This window comes from Ornithodoros turicata, chromosome 9, assembly GCF_037126465.1.
Source record: "Ornithodoros turicata isolate Travis chromosome 9, ASM3712646v1, whole genome shotgun sequence".
In the NCBI taxonomy this organism is placed as follows: Eukaryota; Metazoa; Arthropoda; class Arachnida; order Ixodida; family Argasidae; genus Ornithodoros; species Ornithodoros turicata.
This window is the reverse complement of record NC_088209.1, coordinates 36,671,703-36,693,476: the sequence shown is the minus strand read 5'-3', so window position 1 is coordinate 36,693,476 and position 21,774 is coordinate 36,671,703. Positions and strand designations below refer to the sequence as shown.

General features: G+C 45.8%; 1 protein-coding gene across 1 annotated transcript in view; it reads right to left on the bottom strand.

Moving 5' to 3' along the window:
• Positions 1-228: 228 nt before the first annotated feature.
• Positions 229-21,774, bottom strand: part of LOC135369473 (uncharacterized) — a 44,606-nt gene continuing 23,060 nt past the window's right edge. Inside the window, exons 15-34 of the mRNA XM_064603057.1 lie at positions 21,071-21,258; positions 20,930-20,999; positions 19,682-19,808; positions 18,595-18,831; positions 17,578-17,751; positions 16,678-16,744; positions 16,308-16,481; positions 15,876-16,032; positions 7,724-7,745; positions 7,261-7,567; positions 6,331-6,443; positions 5,527-5,612; positions 3,552-3,739; positions 3,158-3,227; positions 2,573-2,699; positions 2,342-2,497; positions 2,072-2,245; positions 1,338-1,404; positions 507-683; positions 229-438 (exon numbers count right to left, since the gene is read on the bottom strand). Coding sequence (XP_064459127.1) covers positions 275-438; positions 507-683; positions 1,338-1,404; positions 2,072-2,245; positions 2,342-2,497; positions 2,573-2,699; positions 3,158-3,227; positions 3,552-3,739; positions 5,527-5,612; positions 6,331-6,443; positions 7,261-7,567; positions 7,724-7,745; positions 15,876-16,032; positions 16,308-16,481; positions 16,678-16,744; positions 17,578-17,751; positions 18,595-18,831; positions 19,682-19,808; positions 20,930-20,999; positions 21,071-21,258 — 2,845 coding nt within the window. The 3' untranslated portion in view covers positions 229-274. The remainder of the gene's footprint in view (positions 439-506; positions 684-1,337; positions 1,405-2,071; positions 2,246-2,341; positions 2,498-2,572; positions 2,700-3,157; positions 3,228-3,551; positions 3,740-5,526; positions 5,613-6,330; positions 6,444-7,260; positions 7,568-7,723; positions 7,746-15,875; positions 16,033-16,307; positions 16,482-16,677; positions 16,745-17,577; positions 17,752-18,594; positions 18,832-19,681; positions 19,809-20,929; positions 21,000-21,070; positions 21,259-21,774) is intronic.

Genomic DNA, 21,774 nt, shown 5'->3' with positions numbered 1-21,774 from the left:
TGGGAGCCTGTAAGTGTTGTCCTTCGTCAGTCCTGCTTGGTGACGTAGGAATCTATTTGCTCATCAGTTGAACTTACGCTTTCCCAGTGAACAGCATTCGGTGCAAGACACACGATGTCTGCAAAGAATTCATTTCCGCTGTTCAGTTCCGCCACGTGGGGATCTTGTCCGTTTTCTCCCCTGAGTTTCCGGAGACAGGAAACATGTTTGTTTGTTCTTATTAACAAAACCTCATTTAATGTACAATAACGTTGACTATCTTTCAAATATTGCGCTACGTTGCTCTCGGAATCATTTTCAGTTCCAGCCCTTGCAACGGCCTTAGGACGACGTCTAACTGAAGCTGTAGATCCTCGGACTTCAATTTGGACTGGACCTTGAAATTGCGCATAATGTGGGCGAGAAGGATTTTCTCTTCGCGTTGAGCAAACTTTTGACCTGCGAAAACAATAACGAGAAGGCGTTTGGTATGTGTTCGATATGGAATCATGGGAAATTGTCCTTACCGATGCAGTTCCTGGGACCGGCTGCGAAAGGGATGTAGAGAAACGGATGTCGCTTGACGCCGGTGTCTAAAAATCGTTCGGGGATGAACTCGTTCGGCCTTTCGAAAAACCTGGGGTGCCTGTGATTGAAGTAGATCGGCACGATGGCTGTTGTTCCTTTCGGAATTGTGTATCCGCCTGAAATGAATGAGCAGTATGTGATTCTGTGATCGCAGCCATATCCCGTCACTATGTATGCCAATATAATCACCGAATGGCGTAACACTGGCATATATGTTTCTTTTTACACGTTTCAGTGTGGAAAAGAAGATTTTTTTTAAGCTAGACGCCCTTTCTTATTCCGCTAGCTTAAATGAAGTATGTAGTGTTTGTGCAGGTGTGTGTTGAAAATGGTGTTTGCAAAACAGCCATCGAAAAGTGTTTTCTGTAGAATATTCCCTTTCAAATTGTGCTTTTTGTAGAACAACACCCCATTTAAAATGGTACTCTACAAAACAGCCTTCTGTATGTTGTCAAACTTGCACCACATAGGTACGCGCTATAGGACAAGATACTTACTCACGAAATGTAATAAAGAATACTGCGCACGAGTGTCGAACGATCCTGCCAGTTGTAAACGCCACAGTATATTTGCGGAATATACATATTAACCTTCAGGCAATTGCGGTGCGTGTACGAACGGTGAACCGAGCAATCACGTAGCTTCCATTCGAGTAGTATCACTGAGACCCAGTGCGTTTTGTTTTGCATGATACAACACGTGCTCAACGTAACATTTAGTCTGTGCACGTTGGGAGTGCACCCTAATCGAGAATAATTTCAAGCACTCACCTATCTGAATGTCTTGCTGGATATCTCGAGCAACAGTTGGCAGTGGTGGGTATAACCGAAGCGTTTCCTGTAAACACCGCAAAAGCATGACAATGTTTCGTATGCAGCTGCAAGGCTTGTATTTCGCGTTTAAACGCAGCAGCCGTATAGGGTTACCGTCGGCGGTAAATTGTTGGTCAGGTGGTCAGTGTCACGTGACCCTGTGAAGCTGTGGACGGACCTGCACGGTGGCTTGTATTATATAGCCATCATTTTAATAAGTCTGTCACAGAAACGGCGCAAATGTGTTCTGGGAAGTGTTGCAATTAGAAATCGATACCGACGAAGAAAAAAAAAAAAGAAAACTGTACGGGATTCTAAGTCACTATTCTTAAGCCACGTGACAGTGGATTAAGAGAATTCAAACAAAAGGAAACAAATATAGTTGCCTTTCGGCAGGGAAGTGACTTTACCGAAACCTTGTAAACCTGGTTATCCCAAACGTACTTTTTTTTTTTGCACTGAAGCCACGTAAATGCACGTACATATGGATGTTGCGGATTCAACCGCCCGGGGTGTTCTGTACAAGTGACCATGTGCTAAGATTTCGCCGCACGTTAAGAAAACCCTCAGGTGGACAAAAATAATTAATTTACAGACCAACCCTTGTCGCACCGCTCACGATCGTAGTCATGCCTCTTGCATTCACTCAACCACCTACCCTGCCACGTAAATATATCCATCCACCAACATACCTTGAGGACGCACTCCAGGTACGTCAGATGCTTCATGTCATCCAGGGTAACATCTCGGTCGCGGTCTTCGCCGAAGACGAAGTCCAATTCTTCGTGGACCTTCTCTTGCACCGCAGTGTTGTTCCCCAGCAAGTGCAGGGCGTATGATAAAGTAATTGATGTTGTTTCAAAACCCTGCATGAAGTATGCACGATCTTAGTAAGTCACCCGCAATGTGCTCATGTTGCAGTAGTGACAAACGATGCGGTCACAACAAATGGTCTCACTCACCCCATTAAATATTGCCGTAGCTTCGTCCCTTGCCTCTTCGAGTGTAATGCTGTTTTCCTCGATGTGCAGTTTCAACATCATATCCAGGAAGCTTGGGTTCTTCCTGTAGTCTTTGACTAGTTCGGACTTGTATTCTTCAATTCTGTCGCGAATAACCTGAAATATCAACAAAAATGTCGTTCTCTTTCGTTTTTTTTTTTTTTAGGTGTACCAAGACACGAACAAGCGTACCCCTTCGTTGTATTCGCGAAGAACTTTGCAGGCACGGTAGAATTCTTTGGCGTCTTCTGTGAACCCGTAGACAAAGTCTGGCCAGTGCAGAATGTTCTTCATTCGAGCAATAACCCTGGATCCTACGCTGCAAGTATGGTTGGTATGGCTTCAGATATATATTCAAATATAGCACGGTACACCATTAAGGATTTTTAAGTTGACAAAAGAATGCCACTCAGAACGCGAAAGGTGATTTCCATATTTCTGTCCGTTTCGCAAATAAATTTTCTTTATACGCATACAATCGAAACAGCAGGGTATATTATACTGTACATTGAATATAGTTGACTCTTCGACGAATAATCACGGGATATGTGAGTCGCATTACAAAACACTACAAGGTAGGAAGCCGTTCAAGAAAAAATGGCTTGAGGCAGATGTGGTCGTAGGTTTGCGTTCAGGACCAGATCTTGTTTATGGCCTTCTTCTTTCAGCAGCACATTCCAAACGCTTTGTTAGTGTGCGATAGGTAGGATAGTAATCATTATTAGAACCGTATATGTAACCAATCAGAGAAGAGAATTGAATTTGCGCTAGACTTACACGTCCAATGCATGAAGAAGGTCATTTCTCTCAGCTTCAGCTCCATCGAGGCTTATTCCAAACGCGGTTTCTGCACAAAATATAGCACGGATTGTGATTGTGTCGTTGCGTAGGCTTAATTGGATACAAAACCTGCTTCCGCCGTCACTATACTATTGCATGTTCTAATCAGCATTAATCGGATATCTGACAGTGACGTTGAAGTCGTGTAACCTGATTACAGCAAATCCTGAGTTAGCGCCGCATACGCTAATGCGGCGACGCAGTACGCTTCCCCCCACGCAATTAAATTTACAAATTGAAGCTCCGAGAACAAACGGTCCACTTAAAAGCTGCTTGCACCAAAGTTCCGAATGAAGCACAGATGTTTTGCAACATTTACGTGATGTCTTACCAAGTAAGATACCGAAGCCGGCAACTCGCATGACGGGTATAATGTCCGCATGGTCGTCGCCCAAGGTGTTCATCTTTTCCACCAGCTGGCGAGCTCTTCTGTTCATCACTGGGCTGTAGTCGTCGAGCATCTTGAAATGGAAAGCTGGCGTCATGGCTTTCCTTCGCACTTTCCATTTGGACAGCTCACTTGAAGATAAGTGCAATGATCGATCACATCACTATAGAAGCTCAGAGAACTGTGGGTGAGGAATCGTATCATAATGCGCAGCGAGAAAAGTCTTTTCTTCGGTGTCTCCGGTTTCCGGCCCTCAAACAACAACAACAACGACAACAGCAACTTTATTGCGAGACGATGAACTGGGAGTTTCTTCCCCAGGGGCGATACTCTTCCAGCCCTCAGTGTGCAATACTCCCATGTTTGAATCCGAGGTTGTCTATATGGACTATACCATTTTTATTTCTTAGTCGTTTACAATTCAATATTTGTCACTGTTTTTGTTTTGTTTCGCTTTTAAGATTGACGCGAATCTTCACGAAAACGGGAAAATATCAACCCAGCTATACCGTGAGCTGTAGTGCACGACTTTTCATCTGCTCGGCAAATAACACCACGTAGCGACTGAGGTCACGTGCTGCAGGATGGAGGGGGAGGGGGAAGACGAGCTCAGTATGCGTCTGTAACAACTTTTGGGAGAACAGTGCATAGTTGTTTCGCGACACAAAGTCACGACTTATTAGAGAACTGCGCAGCCGTGCCATAACTAACGTTTCCCATTAAATCCTGCGGGGAAACCGCACGTCAGCAACGCAACAGCTGGGAAGACTCGCTTCTCGGTTTATATCGTAGAACGTGAAGAAAAACAATGTGCAAGTTTCCGGCGATGCAGAATCAAAAATAACAAAGACGGTTAAGAGCATCAGCTGTTTACTATATACATTAAAAACAAGACTTTCGTGCAGTAGGATGCTGCAGTGTGCAGCCTACTGCACGAAAGTCTTGTTTTTAATGTATATAGTAAACAGCTGATGCTCTTAACCGTCTTTGTTATTTTTATTGTCGGTTTATAGATAGACAGGATTGCGCCTGTAAGGAGTACTTCTCCACATTTGCGGTTTATCTGCGGCGGAGTCACCTTTCAGGGAGCATAGCTTTGTCGAGCTTCCGCGTGGACGAGTGAGTTGCGGTAGCTCTGTAATACCTCGCGAAGTAGGCCAAGGATGCATTCTAACCCCCTCTCTCCCCCTCCTTCTTGCTTATTTGCCCTCATGTCTGTTCAGAATCGCACGCCCTCTCGCAAGCCCTCGCAAACAACAACAACAATTAAATTATGAATGATGATGTCGTGGTAATGACACAAAGGTAACGCGTATTATCGCACAAGCCGACCGGCATGCGTTGAATCGCACCGAAGCTGTAACACATGTCCGTGGTGACGATCTGTTCTCTTTTGATGCGACACCGTGGCTATACTAGTCCATGAGAGGACATTTTTGTGTGCACGATCGCTCGAGAAACACGTCATGATTTGCATATTGAATAATATGGGCCACAATGCTTCAGGCTGCATTAACCAGTTGGTTGCAGGCGAGCTCTTCATCACTGGATTGAAACTCCAAAGCACATGCAGCATTGGAATTCATGTAATTCACGATAAAGCGCAACTTAATTTTTCGTGAATTGCTTGAATTTGCACGGGCGTGAAAATGCAAATTGCTTTAGTTTCATCGTTCGTTAGGTGTTTAGGCAATCTGCGTGTTGGTGTTGTCAGTATAGATGGAGCTCTCTCGTCTATGTCTTTGTGTATCTTAATAAAACATTCTATACGTGTTAACGAGAAAAAAAAAAAAGCAGGAAAGAAGTGGCAGATTATAATGATAAGGACAAGGAAGAAGGTGGAGGAAGACGGTGACCTGGGGGGTAGTAATGTGAATTCATGACGTAATCGGCGAAACGTCCTTCTTATTCTGCTTACCTGGTTAATATGCCGTCTCCGATCCAGGGCCTCATCAAAGTATAGAAGAATGGCTTGTTCTGGTTTTGCATAATGTTCAGCACGGGCTGTCAACGATACAAATTAATGCCTGTAGAAAAGAAACCTCACTCTTCGCACTGGAATGCGGCTGCATGCAACATTGGGCATTGTGCAAGCGACGGGCAAAGCGGGCATGGATGATTCCAATGTGAGTGGTTCCACGGTCAATTACTTTCGGAAGTCTGTCGCGTTTACTTGTTGTTACTTTTTTCTAACCACGTTTTAAGACAACTTTTACTGGTTTACGAAACAGCGAAGTTCCGTGATACGTGCTGTTTTCGAAAGCTCATTGAAGTAAAAAAAGTTGGCTGCATCTATAGGTATTCCGCCTAACGCGTGATGTGATGTGATGTGATGTGAATAAAGAAAAAAATGGGGTTGTGAGTTTCGACGAAGTCAAACTGGCTACCCCTAACGCGGTTAGCATCAGAGCGGTAGCTTTTAGCTTAATAGCGGTACCGTTAAGCGGACACCTCCCGATCCTATGATCTTCGAGAGCCCGCGCACTCATTTCGGTCCCGTTATAACTTCTTCATTGTCGTTGTCTCCTCCTTCTTCATCTTCTCATGTTAACTTCTACTCTCTCCGCAACCGATGCTGACGGATCCAGAGGGCTCTCGACAATACGAACGAAAAGAATCAGAATACACGACGGTATAGAGGGGGGGGGGGGGGGCGAAATATCCATTCTACATTTCCAACATTCCATTAAGAGCTGCGGAGGACTGCAGGACATAAAATTACCTCTGCGGCAGTGGGAGTTGTGGCAAATAAGAGAGCTTGGGGCCCGTACATGGTGGCGGTGACTTCGTTATCCCAAATGGTTGGGAGCATCTGTTCAAAGTAGTTGAAAAGCCCTGAAAAGAGAGAGAGAGAGAGAAAACTGAACTAAACAGCTACAACCTCCAATATGCTTGCCTTGCAAACAGCGTCGCTCTTTTAAAAGAATCACAGTACGCGTCTCTATATTATCGTGACATATCCTTTCGTCGAATGGATCGAAAATAGCGTTCATGTAGCGCGCTACATCCAAACAGGGCAACGATAAGGGAGGAAGGGGAAAGGGGAAGGGAGTAAATTGGGGAGCAGTTACTCTTCTACAGTCATGTTCAACGAAAGAACGGCATCTCGCGTGCTGAACAATATCTTTAAATATATGTTATTCTTACAGGACACGATGAAAATAACTTTTATCAGACTCAAGTATATGACCTGAAAAAATTATGTTTGAAGCGTTTCGAACACTGTATTGTCTTCAGCCGATTAAACGCGTAGAGAGAGAAAAAAATAAATAAAAATTCACCCGCAAACCGCTCTTAGGTTGAGCACGACATGTACTCCACTAGATTGCAGTTACTCCCCACTCCCCAGCTCTGCAAATAGTCCCCTAAACTTCTCATAAGCTACTGTGCATTTAGTCCCGAAAGGGGTTAATGGTTATGGACTAACGGATGCGTGAACAACAACAACAACACATCCTCAAAAGGACTAAATGTACTCTCTTTTTTTTTCTCTCTCTCTCAGAGTGTAGTCTCTCTCCGATTATCGTAATCACTCAATACCATGTGCCAGCATACGCTAGCTCCGTCTGGACTATAAACTATGCAACTCTGCGCAGTCACCAAACCTACACACTACAGCACACCAGAAGATTCCGACTAACTTAAAACTTACTTGCAGTATCGGGCAGGTTACCATCCATCTCAGACATAGTTTTCCACATGTCGAAGACGATGGAATACGGCCATCTCTCTTTCGGACGCGGAACTTTGCGAATGTACCAAACGACACGACACCATTGGAGGAACGGTTTAGCGCACAACGCAAGCACTGCTGTCACTGCCGCATAGGCTAAAAAGGTCAGTATTGTCGAAGAATGAACGCCATTGTCAAAGAGCTTGCTTGCCGTCAGAACTGACATCCTCAGCACGCTGCCCAACTCACGCAGCAATCGCGGAGTGTGACGCGCGTCTGTTCGCTCCTATTATGCTTCGTAATTGGCTAAGCAGTTTGATTCGTCTTTCTTCTGAAACCTTCTCCACGTGCCGAGTGTCACGTTCATTGGCCGCGTCCTGCATTGCGTGGTGTGTATACTTGTGCGAAATTCAAGGATTTTTCCTGCTATCTTCGTCCTCACCAAAGGGGCAGGAACTTCCGTGCTGAGAGAAATAAATACGACCAAGTCTTCACTTCATGAATTTTTTACGTCATCTATAGGGCAACCTTGGAGTGCGTGACATTTCCCCTGACGGCGGTATCACGTGTCCCGCGCCTTTACACTGGGATGTGGTGTGCACTGAACAAAGAAGAATCGAGTTTGCGGAAACATATACACTCAATGTGCGCGAGAAGTGACCGTGAGTGCTGCTGCGCATGAGCAGAATTTGCTATGATCTGATTTGTAAAAGAAAAAAATTGAGATATTAGTCCCGAGCCACTCGGGACTGGCTACTCCAGGACGTGTTATTTAGAAAAGAAGAAAGGGGAAACTACACAAATCTATACACTTTGAAATGGAATAGATGAAAATATCAACATAAAACTTGGCACCAAAGGCAACAGTGTAGGAGAGTTCACGTGTGAAAATCTCAATGCACAAAAAATAAAGAGCGTCATAATTTGGCATGACTTGCCAAATTGATAGATTGGTAGTTGGAGCCGCGTAAGCATCCCATAAACGGGAATGTAGGTTACACGCCACAGGTAAGACTCCCAATTTATGGAATGTGAAAGTAGAAGAAGAAAGAAAAAAAACTCTTCATACCCCATCAGCTTGACTCGCCTTCTCATTATGAAAATCACTTGTTCGTGGTAAAATACAGCCCATCAACGCTCTGCCGTAAACGCAAAGGCGCAGAGTATCACTGCCTCCTGCTATAAAACGACCCAGTCGTCAGCACCGAAATAAAGCTGTTGACCTTGGTACAAACAAAACGCGACCTTACCTCCGTAAGTAATTCGATCGAGAATGTGTCAAAAAGGGCACAAAATAATATAGCACAAGCTATGCAAGAGCCCCGGAGAAGCACAACGAACAATAACAATAAAAAAGCAAGATGGTGACGTAAAGGGGCAGATGAGGGTTGACTGTTTTCTGGTGTATTTTAAAGAAAAAAGGGATTCGACCCCGTACATTTATCGCACAGGTAGCATCACGTTTGGAACATCGTGTTTGTGCGCCCTGCCCACAAGGTGGTCGCGGTGCCTCGTACAATGTACTTTCTGGAGCTGACAGGCGCTCCTATGGTAATGAAGCGCCGCTGTTGAGAAAACAAGGCCACGGAACTGCGTCTGGTCGATGTCCCTGGCACACAGGGTCTGTGGTGTCATTGTGATGCGTTCTTGGAAGGAAATGACCTTAGGCCAAAGAGCGCATTCTATACTGACGTCCTCGAAGGTACACAATCACCGGCTAGCAACAATGGGAAAGCACGGTTGATGGCAAAATTTTAAGTGCATGGCAGTACACATCCAGCATATTTTAACATAAAAAGTTCCGTTTCATCCAACTACCACGTTCACTGCCACTGTCGGCCGCTACGTCTACTAACAGCTACAGCCTCGTTACACTGAGCGTGACTTTGCAGCCCAGGAGCGGATATATTTACAAGTAATCTTTGTATCCGACGTGCAAAACGGACACACACCGATGCATATTTTTCCTGGATGTTTTAAAGTGCGTTCACTCATCAACCGGGTCTGGCTCATCATGGAATGTGAGAGCATTGTCCTTTTTCCTCACGGCTCAATGTGAATTCGACACATAGAATCGCAGCGTAGTTTAGCTTTCGTTTCCCCACTTTCAAATTACTTCTGAGGGTGAAACGCGCGGGCGTCAGTCAGCGTTAAGGGAACAGTGACCTGACATTTACTATGTCTCGAATCGCTGTTCCATTCGCCCAGCTGTCCACCAGGGATCGCCATGTGAAATGGAACTTTTTCACATGCGCCGTCGTCTCCTAGCGGCTTTCCAGCGAACCACCCTCGGCGCGCGCCAAAACAAACCCACGTGGGTAGCATATAAAGGACCAAAATCGGTCTCGGAGTGGGGCCAACGAGCTCGCACGGGGTCCCCACTGGTTCGCTCTCCTGTCCTCAGTGCCGTGTATGCCAAAGGGAGTCTGGCCATTAGGAGGAGCCTAAAAAAGGGGCTCGACCTGTCAATCAAATTGAGCGTTTTTCATTGGCTGCTGTTTTCTATGCGGGCCGCCATGACACCAAAATTTTCCCGAAAATGGCGGCGTAGCTTGGGACGGCGAAGCGAGGATTTCTTGACAATTTTTTTTCACAAATTACGTCAATTTTATTCCGTAAGTGTACATTCTGTTGCAATTATCTTGCAAATCATCTTTAAATTACGCTCCAGTGTCGATGTTTACCTGAAAATAATATGTTTCGTCGTCCTTGTTAGGCCTAGTAACGACAGCGATCACAGGCAAATAGCGAGAAAAACGCTACAAATGGCCAAAAATTTTCATTTTATGACATACTTTTATTCATATACACACCTTTGCCCGTTCTTGGTTCAGTCTTGTTATGTTTCATAGTTAAAATGCGTATAATACCGGCAGTCTGTTCCAACCGGCCAATCAGTTCTGCTAGCAAGCACTTCTGCTACTTCTGCTATTCTGCGTCTTCCCGGCGTGCCCCTCACCATCCAGATGGCGCCGTTAAAAGTGGACACAAAATCCATTATGTTGCTAGGTCGTCAGGGAATATCCTATTCAATCTAATCCAATCCAGTTTCCCGAAAATGTCGGCACCCAGTTAATACAGGTAATATATAGCTTGGATAGCCTGGGGTTAATAGCGAACTGTATTTTGGCTCGTGATTGGCCAGAGAGCTCAAAAAGTGGGTGGAGCTCCAGGTATAGGCATGTTCCATTAATGGCCAGACTCCCTTTGGCATACACGGCTCTGCCTGTCCTCCCCATCTAGCGCCGTCTATTGAACAGGGAGATAACCTGATCCGGCGCCTCCAAGGTCATCGGCGCTGTAGCGCATGCGCATAAGCAGTTGTGGCTTCGCTGTGCCGTGTACTATCACTGCGCAATCAAATTTACGAAAAGCGTCGGAGAACGCGGCCGGTTCACGTCAAGAGTCGCATGATCGGGCCCGCCATCGAGATAGGTGACGTCACACGTACCCTTCCCCCTCGGTTCTCCGGTAAGCCCTTTCCACGAGTACAAAGATCTTTGGGAGGTGTCTCGCCCATACGGTGCGGGTAACCTGCGCTCGTCGTTCTTTCCCAGGAGCTTATATCATTCCTTGCAGGACAGATAAGCCGCGGGCAATAAAAAAAAATAACTATGCGGTGGCCACCGTTCGTTTTATGGTGACGCCGTGCCTTCTGCGACTTCAGACAGCTGTGTCGTCAGTGGCTTCATCTGTGGCATTGCGAGTCAAGCAATAAGAGGCAACGGGTGCGCTTTCCAACTGCGGGAGAGCAATATGGACGAAAAGTGGGACGAATTTTGCCAAAATCAAGTTTGCCGAGAGAATGAAGGAGTTCATGAATGATTCAGAACCTTCTTTTTGTTTCTCACAGTCCCCGCGTTCTTTTCGCTAGGGACCTGATCTCGATGTCGTCTTAAAAAGCTGACCTATATTCGGAGCGCTCGGCCGCGGCGTGCGTGCAGTGCCATAAGCTTTTGTTGACGTCGGTTCTAGTTGGCAAAGTGTCTTGGTATCGCCGGCCCGCTCACTACGGGGTTCGTCGAAGGACGTCACAACTAGAAATATACGGTGACGTTTTGGATCTGAGTCCTTCCGTGTCCTCTCAAAGTCAACAACAACAACAACAAATAAGTTAATGATAATGAACAAAGGAACAAAGTCAAAGGAACATTGCGAGTATGTATTCTCCGACTGGGATCACACATTTATTCGATGGCATTGCAGGTTGTTAAAAGAAAAATAATTAAAATAACCGCAGAAGCTTTTAAGGGGTGGGGTCGATGTAACACTTCGACCAGCGGCATGGCCGAGTGCGTGAAGGCGTCTCGCTCGTTGGTGTCGTACCGACTGGGAGGTGGTGCGTTCGAACCCTACCACCGGCTGTGCTGTCTGAGGTTTTCCCTGGGTTTTCCGAAGACTTTCCAGGCGAATGTCGACACAGTTCCCCCTGAAGTCGGCCCAGAACGCATACTAACGCCCCCTGTCCCCCTCTCCTTCCTGCTGTCCTCTCTCCATCTGTCCTCATCTGTACGTCGCCCATAGCCACAGTTGCTTCGCGGCGCTAACACGAAAGCAAACAAAAAAAAGTAACATTTCGCGTCCCGGGGCCGGATTGGAAACGCCGCGTCACCCCGAGTCGATACCACTCGGCGGGAAAGCTTCTACCTGCTATCGTTCGGAGCTTTTCTCACATTGCATATGGGATTCGAGAACACGTACACTGTGGCTTCACTCGCGTCCCTCCAACAACCCTGTTGCACAGCCTGGTATGCACATTTTCAAAGTGGGACCAGTTTCACCACACAGGCGCAAGGAAAGCCGTGCAAACGCTCGCCTTTTGCCAGGAGTGGACGATAATAATAATAATAATAACTTTATTGTACTGGTTTTATACATTGAAAAGAAAACAAGGTGGCTTATGCCTCTTGGCGTGTGGGCCGTCCTTGCAAGATTGGGGGGCAGTGACTAATACCAGCATTTATGCGCTTACGTGGCCTTGAAGAAAGAAGGAAATCTCTCTTGATGGGAAAGAAATCTCCTCGAAGAAATCTCCCTGGGTGGATGATGGCCACAGACGGAGGAGGAAGAAGAAGAAGAAGCAAAAGAAGGTTCTCATGTTCCACTACAACCCCATGTTTTGCAACATGAAGGTCCCCCGAATCTCCCCATGTCGCCGTGCTAATGGCTGACTCATCGTTTGCTTCACGAAGCAAAATCGCCAACGTACTACGCGAAATGCCAGTCAGCGCGAAGACGCATTGAGAAGCGGCAATGTTAGCGAAGAAGAGAGTGGATATACAAAGCCCGAGCGACAAGTGATACGTCACCGAGACTCCCGATGATTGAATCTGGGTTGCTCCTTGGAGCGACCTTGGCTTCAAGTCCGCTCCGAAGCTCCCTCTGGAAGGCTCCGGCACTGTTCCCAATCTCCCAACTGAATAGACTTGCTCCCCGCGGAGCAGCGAGAGTTGCTCCAGAAGCGCTCCGAATCTGCCACTGGAATTCAACATAATCTGAAGATGCCGATGCCGACTTTGGGCTTCTTCACACTGAGGCACATTATTGCCTCCTGAAAGCGAAACCGTAACTGACAGCTAACCACGAGATAATACGGTTATAGAAGTTCCGTCTCGTGTCTGAAAAAAAGAAGAAGAAAAAGAAACTTATAGGTTTCTTTAACACAGCCCAACAGGTTCCTTTTTCGAATTTTTGCAGGTCTTTTTCTTTATTTTTTATTTCTTCAGCCAGTCGAACAAGAGGCCTCATGTAAAATGGAACTCCGCGGGGCGCATACAGATTTCGCAATTCCCCACTCTTCCATACCGCGCCACAGAAGGTTGGAACGGTTTCCATTTTTTTTGCGGATTACAGACTTAAGGGCTCTAGTCTGTACCTTTCTAATTTAAAATCCAGTTCCACTAATTGACAAAATTAAGTTTAACGCAAGCTCATTAAGGCTAGCGCTCGCTGTGCAAGCACTATTAGTTCTAATTAGGTCATATCGCAAATAGGCGTATCCAGTGCAGCTTCTCAAGGAAAAACACAACGCGGATTTACGACAATTTCGGCCCGCTCCTCGTGACGCACTCTGTGTGACGCAACCAGACGCACCGTGACGCGACCAGACATATGAGGACAGAAATACCCTACAGATGAGCTGGCTTTTCCACTTTTACTTTTTTGCTTGCTACGCTTACAGGTGCAGGTCAAGGTTCACGTATAGCCTATTGTCCGAGGAATTGGAATTTCAGTGCGATTTCGAACAGAAAATTTAACTCAAGGCTCTCGGCCTTGTATAGTATCAAGAAAATCAATTATTCCATCCAGAAAGAAAACTCCGTATCTCAGCCTTGTAGAAAGAATAGGGATCCTTGTACAGCAACTTTATAGGTAGGGTTTCGCGTCTTAGGTTTTAACCGAAAAACAGTGCAAAAACGTACGCCGGTATTTTCTTTTTTTTTTTTGCATTCGGTGTTAACCGAAAAACGCCGAGTACAAATGAATGTCCGGGGAAAGGCAGCAGACAAGAATCGGGGCAAGTACTCCGGCACCTGTTACAATGAGCTTGTATGAGCTCTGCTTTCACGATTTAAGTACAACCACATCGATGTGGAGCTATGGAACTCCTCATTCCTCACCTTAAACATAAGGTTGTTGTTGGAGCAATAAAATGTTCCTTTTGTGATGTCTCACCGGGGCTAATATTGTATTTGTTTTAAGACTGCGCTGAGAAGTACAGTTTTGAAATTACTCTGCGATTTGTATTCTCCTATAACTGCAGGGTAAACCCAGAAAAAAAAAATACTCCAGAAAAATCACCGAAAAACGCCAATTTCACGAAAATGAAAATAAGTACCGAAAACATACGCTGAATCCACCTGAAAATAAAAACCCCAAAGCGCAGAACCCTAATAGGGCACACTGCTCTTCGCGTGTACTGCCCACCGCTTCCCTCCTATAGATGCCGGGTAAGTGGATCACACGTGCAGAAGTCAGGACACTGGGGAGGATTTCTGAGCCCTGATTTCTTCCCTCCCCATCGCGGTTGCAAAACTCTCATTGTCACGTCAGCCCTGTGTGGAACCGCAGTGTCGCGCAATGTCGTGACCTGTCTCGACAGCTTTCCCTAGCACGTACCAATCAGTGTGGATGAATCGGAGCTTTCCTTTGAGAACGAGAGCGCGTTTATTTTGCACGCAAAAGGATCCGCGAGAAGTCGCCGTTGGCACACCAGAAATGGGGTAACCGAAATATGCCCCGCTGACCGCACTGCCGCGAATTTACTCGTCGCGTCGTTGAGAGCTCCTGTTGCGCGCGCCACACAAGCTTGGATCGCTCTCCGGACCGCCCCGCTGTGCCTCGTGAAGTCTCGTCGTCGAGCACTGTGTGTTCCCGGAAGCAGAGAGTGAGGGAAGCACGCGCTTTTGCAATTCATCGACAAAGCTATTCTTGCAGACGGGATGGGGCACTAGTAACCTGGTGTACGGGCACTGGTATAGCAGAGTTACAAATAGATGCTCGTGCAATGGTTCCCAGACCACCTCACCGTTTGCCTTAAAGGTACTGTCAAGCAGCAGGCATGCAATTTTATACTTCTGCCTCGTTTGACAGCCTGCGTGCTCGATACACAAACGCCACAAATTGCGTTCAAATCTACCCCGTAGTTTCTTTTTAGAAAACCCAGATTTAATATTACGGGGGCAACCCTGTGTATAAGACCCGACACGAACTCCGCGGTTCCCGCCATGTAGGGCGGCGAACATAAACGTGCCAATAACAATGGGAGCGTACAGCGGCATCTGTGGACCGCTACCATCACCACATCGGCTTGGCGGACGTGGTGCATTTTTGCGTGGATGACTCTTATGGTGTTTCTGCTGACAGTTCTGTTACTCATTTCCACGGCGTCCCAATGTTCTTGCATTTTGAGATAATATATGTCAGGAACTATCTCGTTTGAACAAACTTTTAAAAGAAAGTTCATGAAGCCGGCTTCTTAGCCCATGACTTAGCCGATAGAGGGTTGGGGACGTGTAACACTGTTGCTCGACGAATAGGCGATTGTTTCCCACCAGGCGTCGCCCCGCGTCTTTTCGCCTCAATTTCAGTCGTGATAAAAAAATATTTAGAGTTTTCTCTCTCGCATAAAATTGGCAGTGTGGATTTATTTCGGAATGAGCTTTCAAATGGCGCTGCGAATAGTAACAGCTTGCCTGCTGCTTCACAGTACCTTTAAGCATGCGTCCATCCATTCATTCTTTTATTTGAGCAGTTTCATACACTACGTGCTTTATTCACATAGACATTGCATAGACATAGATATTTGCATTGCATAGACATTTGCATTGCATAGGCATTTGCATGGGCATTATTTTTTGCATAAACATAGACACGGGCAACTCTGCGTTCGATTCATTTTCCACCAGGCTCATGTGTACGTCGCATCACTGTTACTCCTTGAACGTACAGTGTTGTTTTTACTTATAGCAGACATGGAATTTCTGCCACTAGTGATGTGTCTAAAATGCTGAGCGGAATCAAAACTTAAAACATGACTCGTAGGGCACCGACATTCCCTCAGCTTCCGCCGAGAAGATATCCTTGCAGAAGGCTAGCGGCTGGACAGCTTGACTTCCGTACCGTTCACTGGTTTTAAGACCACGTTCAGTTCGAGCTGAATGTTATCTGTGGGACACCTTGATTCTACTCGTAAGTTTCGGAAAATGTGAGCAGCGAAGATGTTGACTTCGCGTTCCGCCAACGTTTTCCCTGGAAAGTTGAATAAACTTCATCAGGCGGCATCGAATTTCCTATGGAAGCGCCCCAAACAAAAGGGCTGCGCCATGTGGACCGGACACATTATACGAGAAGCACGGGAAGCCATTGTTCGCGTTTAAAAGGGACAGCTGCGCGTGTGGCGGTGGCACGCGCCGAAAACAGCCAGTTTCCTCATCGTCCGGTCGTTCTGCACTACTTCCGGTACAATGACGTTTAGCCTATGGCGCATTAACTTCACTTCGTAAGAATGCAAAGGTTCTGCCTACCGATGCAACCTCTTCGACCACCAGCAAACGGAATGTATTGGTACGGATGCATAGCAGTGCTGTTATGAAATCTCTCAGGCAGAAACCTTTCCGGATTTTCGAACCACTTTGGATTTCTGTGCAGCAAGTAGATGAGTACAACTGCTATGGTTCCTCTAGGTATCGTTTGTTTGCCTGCGAAAAATGTAAGCAAGACTCGTTGTTATGAGTATAGGCAAGACCTATAAAGAGGAGCTTGGAAGAAAGCCATCAACAGCAAGCAGGAGGACTGTTAGGGTAAACACGAGTGCGTAATAAATTTTAAGTATTTAGTTAAACCTAACTTTGCTGTGACGCGTTTTTCTTGACAAAAGAAAAACGAAAGACGTACCTACTGTTACATCTTGTGCAATGCGTCTGGCAATTGACGGAACAGTAGGGTATAGACGAACTGTCTCCTGAAGTTGAAAAAAAGAACAATAATGAGCTGCATGAACAACGAGGACAATATGACCTGCCAGCGTGGCGTGCCATTATTCATTCGCCCAGAAGAAGAACAGTCTCTGTTCGAAATATCAGCAGCTCCTGCCCTGAGGCAACTTCCTCCGTACTTCTCTACCGGTTCGCTGGATTTCTGCCCATCCACACTATTCACGATGTATTTTGCGAACGTACAAAGCCGGGACGCCACAACAGCACTGTAGGTTCATTTACGGCAAGGAAGACATCCAGGATTTCATCTGGCATGTGTGTGTGGGGGGGGGGGGGGCACTGACGCACATATCTGTTGCTCTTCTGGCTGTTTTCTTCCTCTTTTTTTTTTCTCTTTTTGTTGTTGTTGTCTTTATCTGGCTTTCTGGTAGCTTGTTTTTAGGGGGGATGCAAAGTTTGGAGGCATTAGGGGGTGCGGGAAGATGGGGGAAAATCCCAGGGCAGATTCTCAGACGGTCCCACAGTCTGATTCGTTTGACGACGTCCTGGCATTCGGCAGTCCTTGTCCCTCGGACAAGTCGGATCGACTTGTGTTTCGGGCTGGAATTGGTGCTGATCAATTGCGTTCCGAAAGACAAGGTATAGCTTTAGCCGCGGACCATCGACTGTGTTTTCTCAGTGAGGACGCCCTATGTACAGCTCCCGTCAACGTTGATAATAACACTGGGAAAAAATTGTCTCATTTGTCTCATTTACATGTTTCAGAATAAAAACGCTAAAAACCACAAGACACCGCACGCAACATCCGCACTCACAACAGTTTAAGAACCAATGGCTTTCTTGGTGTAAACTGACTGACCTTAAATATAAGTTCGAGGTAGGATAGATCATTGAGATCTTTCTTTGTAACTGGCCTGTCTCTGTCGTCCCCGAAGATCATGTCTAGCTCGTCTTGTAGCTTCGCTTGCACATCGGGGTGGTTTCCCAGCAGGTGAATCATGAAGACCAACGTGAACGCAATGGTTTCTCCACCCTGCAATGTGCAAAGACTCGGAGCTCGCTCTTCAAAAGCCTTACACACTTCGCGCACAAAATTTCAAGGCCCAGAAAGTACTTCATCAGGGAAAATGTGTGTTCACAAGCATGGAATGAATCATGAACCTAAAAAAAGAAAGACTATCACATGGCTTAGTTACCTACCCTAGCCTTCCGTATCGTTACCTGTCCTAAATGCCGGCGCATTAACACGTGTATATGTCTCCAGAAAACGCTCCTGCCTGCAGAATATCACCATGCATATAGAGTAGTTCACGGTAGATGTAATGCTGCAGCCCCGAAAATTTTTCGAGTTAAGCCGAAAGCTACGAACAGAAAATGAGGACAGGGATGATGGTGCGTTCGCATGTTTTCTGTACGGTTGCGTTTCGCAAGTTCGTTCCAATTTGAAGAGTTCCCTTCGTCGGCTTTCACTTCGTCAGTGTTTCGCTTTTGAATTACCACAAGTTTTAGAGCATGACCTAGATGGGACGCTACCAGTTAGCCAGTACCAACTAGAACGCCGTTAAGTGGGAATTAACCTTTAGGCGGAATAAAAGTTTGCCTGTGCAGCCTTCCACAGAGTTTAGATTTTAGCTGTCTACAACAGTACTGGATAGAGGTATAGGTATATTGCCTATAATCACAGCGCGAGAGATAGTGTGGGATCCTTAGTGGTGTCCTCAGTTTCTTCGGTAGCGCTTCCGATATACTCGCTAAAGTCCTCAATGTTCGTACGTTGAGTAACATTCTCAACGTTTGTGCAAGCGGCCGGCAGCATCTACGTTACAGTACATGCTCACTTTTCATTTCGCAACAAATAATACAGACAAATGCTTACATGCTCCAGGACATCCTCTAAGCATCGGAAGTGGCGAGATCCCGGCCCCCCATCTCCACAAATGCCATATGCTGCACTTACTGCAAAGATTGCTCCTGCACTTTCATCTTTCACGTCCTGCAGGGTCAAATTGTGCTCGTCCACATGTTTCTTAATCAGTGCGTCGAGAACACACGGCTTATCGCGACGGTGCTTGTTGCCAGACGAAATGTACTCCTCCAATCGCTTGTCCACTATCTGCATCAAAAGACACTGGTGTATTTCTGCACTTTCCCGGGTGCCAAGGCGAAGAACATCATAAAGCAAAATCACCGCGTGGACAACAGCCGCTGCTAAAGCAAAGGCAGCCTCGGGGAAGATGAAACGTTTGTAGAAGCCTAGTAGTATGGGGTGGTGTACAGTAACAATAGGGAGTTTTAGAGAACCGCAAACGCCCTCTGATTCCGACTACGTATCGCTGTCAATCAACCAGATATCAACAACGTGACGCCAGACACTCCAAAGGAATCACGTGCTTGGCGTATCACGTTTTCGGAAACGTCGTCGTGAAATAGGCCACCCGCTGTTTGCATGCAGTCTACGTCACAACGCCAGATGTCGCGAACTGTCGTCGTCAAAATAAAGCCACTTGCGTTGGCAGCCGGCGATCACGTGACTTGTTTTGATGGTTGTTTCCGATGATGGATGCCATTGCGCGAAAGAGATCCGAAGGAAAACTTCATGTGCGAGGCAGATACTATACCTTGACCTCGCCTCACAAAACACGAAAACCACGAAGTTACAGGATGGCAACAACTATGTGCACTTCTTTTCCCAACGATCCACTCTTTCTCAATAACATGATATCTTCATGTGATGTGACATGCGCGGGCGGTGGTCTATGGAAGACTTGCACCCCTTCGTCATTGGTTACCTAACGCCGCCGCGCAAAGCATGCTGGTGGCTACTATCGGCTTTTATCAGCCTATCAGCCGACGCGTTTTTCTCGCTGCTTGAGCACCACAGCAAAATATAACATCGAATCGGTCGTCTATTTCTACCCTCTCCTAAAATTGCTAATACTTGTAAATTCGAACAGAACACTCACGTTTCCCGAATATTTGCGTATCGTCTGACAGCATGAGTAGAACTCCTTGGCGTCACCGCTGAAGGCGTATAAGGCATCGAACCAATGGTGCACATTAGTAAGACGGGCAACCACCTTTTCGTTCATTCTGAAAGCATGTGTAATGGTATGGGTGATGCGGATTTAGGATGTCTCCGTAAGCATCTCTTACGCTAAAAGGGTGGCACTTTATGTAACTGGTATGAGCGGAAAAAGCATCAGATAATCTGCAGCAGCTAATCGGGCTGCCTTTTGGTCACAGTGAATGCATTCGAAAGTTTATGTGAGATACAATACCCCTAGTAAAATTAAGTGAAGAATAGATAAATTATTCTAGAAAATTATGATTATTAATTCATATGGTTAACAATTATATATTTATACGTAAGACTCCGAAGTGTTTAAAGACTAAAGGGATTTATTCTCATTCTGGTCTCTGAACTGTTTTTCCCTTGTCTTCTTTATCTCCTTCCGTTTCATGCCCTTTATAATGTAATTATTACAAGAATTTTGCAATAATATTGTTACCATAACATTATAAGCGAATTAATTCTAAAGTAATGAGAAAATAAACAATGTATAAAAATATAATTTATTCTACATAGGCATCTTATATTAAATAGTATCCATTGTCACTGATATGTATATTATTATCATGACATCTATTATATCCATAGCACAGAGTAAATAAATTTCTGTCAAAGACGCTGCATTGCATTCTCAAAACAGCATTTCACCAGATAGCGCGCTGAAGGCCAGCCACTACACAGAATGATACCCTTATCGCTCTTCATTTCTGTAAAAAGCGAGGCGTACGGCTTTTTGTGACAGTGAGGCCTGTTCCACACTACCGTATTTGTCGTCCCTTTCCTTCAGAAATACAACCTAAGGGTTATCGAGCCCTGTAGAATCCCATGGGTCCGTTTGGCTCCGTTAAAACCACCGCCGACAAAGACGTTCATGTGAAACGTGCCGTAACGTGACTTCTCAAATGTCACAGAGAGGCGTACGCCTCCTGTTTTCAACGAATCAGGGGAGAGAACGACCTTATCCGATAAATGAGAGCTGTCTATAGGACCGTGCTATGCAGTGCGCGCATTCCTTTCCCTTTCTCTCTTTGTCTCTCACACGCAGTTCGGTATACACCTCTTTGTCTCTCCTTGTTTAGTTCGCTTCATTATGCATGTAATAAACCGAAAACGACTAATAAGCAGCTTATGTCGAACTCACATGTCCACACATTTCATGAGTGCTTCTCTGTCGTCAAATCCATCATCTAGATCAATCCCGTATGCAATTTCTGTGAGAATAAAAAGTAATATGCTTTTGATAGTCCTTACGAACACCAACGTGCGCTACGACTTCGCTCACCATATATCGCGTCGAATGCGGCCCTTCGTATGAAAGGGATTATATCCAGATACGCTCCTGTGTGCTTCTGCAGCCTTTGGGTGAGGTCTTCAGCCTTCCGATTGATAATCCGCATGTACCCTTCGAGGGATTGCGTGTCAAAAGCGGTCATCAAATCTCTCTTTCGTCTCTTCCAGGCCTCTAACTCCCTGGGTGTGGAATGGAATGCAGCAAGTGCGTATTACAGCAGCGAAGCCGTATAGATCTTGTAAAAGGAATTTCGACGGCTTTCCATCGCGGTAGTTCCGTCTGACAGATTAATACTCGGGTATGATGTCTAAATGCGAATTATAATGCCAAATTATCACGCTTGGGCATGTCTGATGTAATACTCTGCTACCAGCCATCAAGCTCAGTCCAAGTGGATCAACGGGTCTAATGGCCTATCATTATTTGGGACATTTCCAATAGCCTAATGGCTTAACAGATTGCCTGTTGGACCACCAGGTCTAATGGACAATCGTAATTTGGAACATTTCCAATAGGGCCTAATGGTTAAATGGCCTGCTTGTCAGGCCGTCAGGTCTGATGGTCTACTGTAACTGGAAAATTCGCGAGAGGGCCTAATGGTCAGATGATTTGACGAAACAGAGCTTCTTGGACCACTAGACCATATCTGTTGATTAGATGGGTAGACACGGTATTTTGGATGCTACGTTATGGAC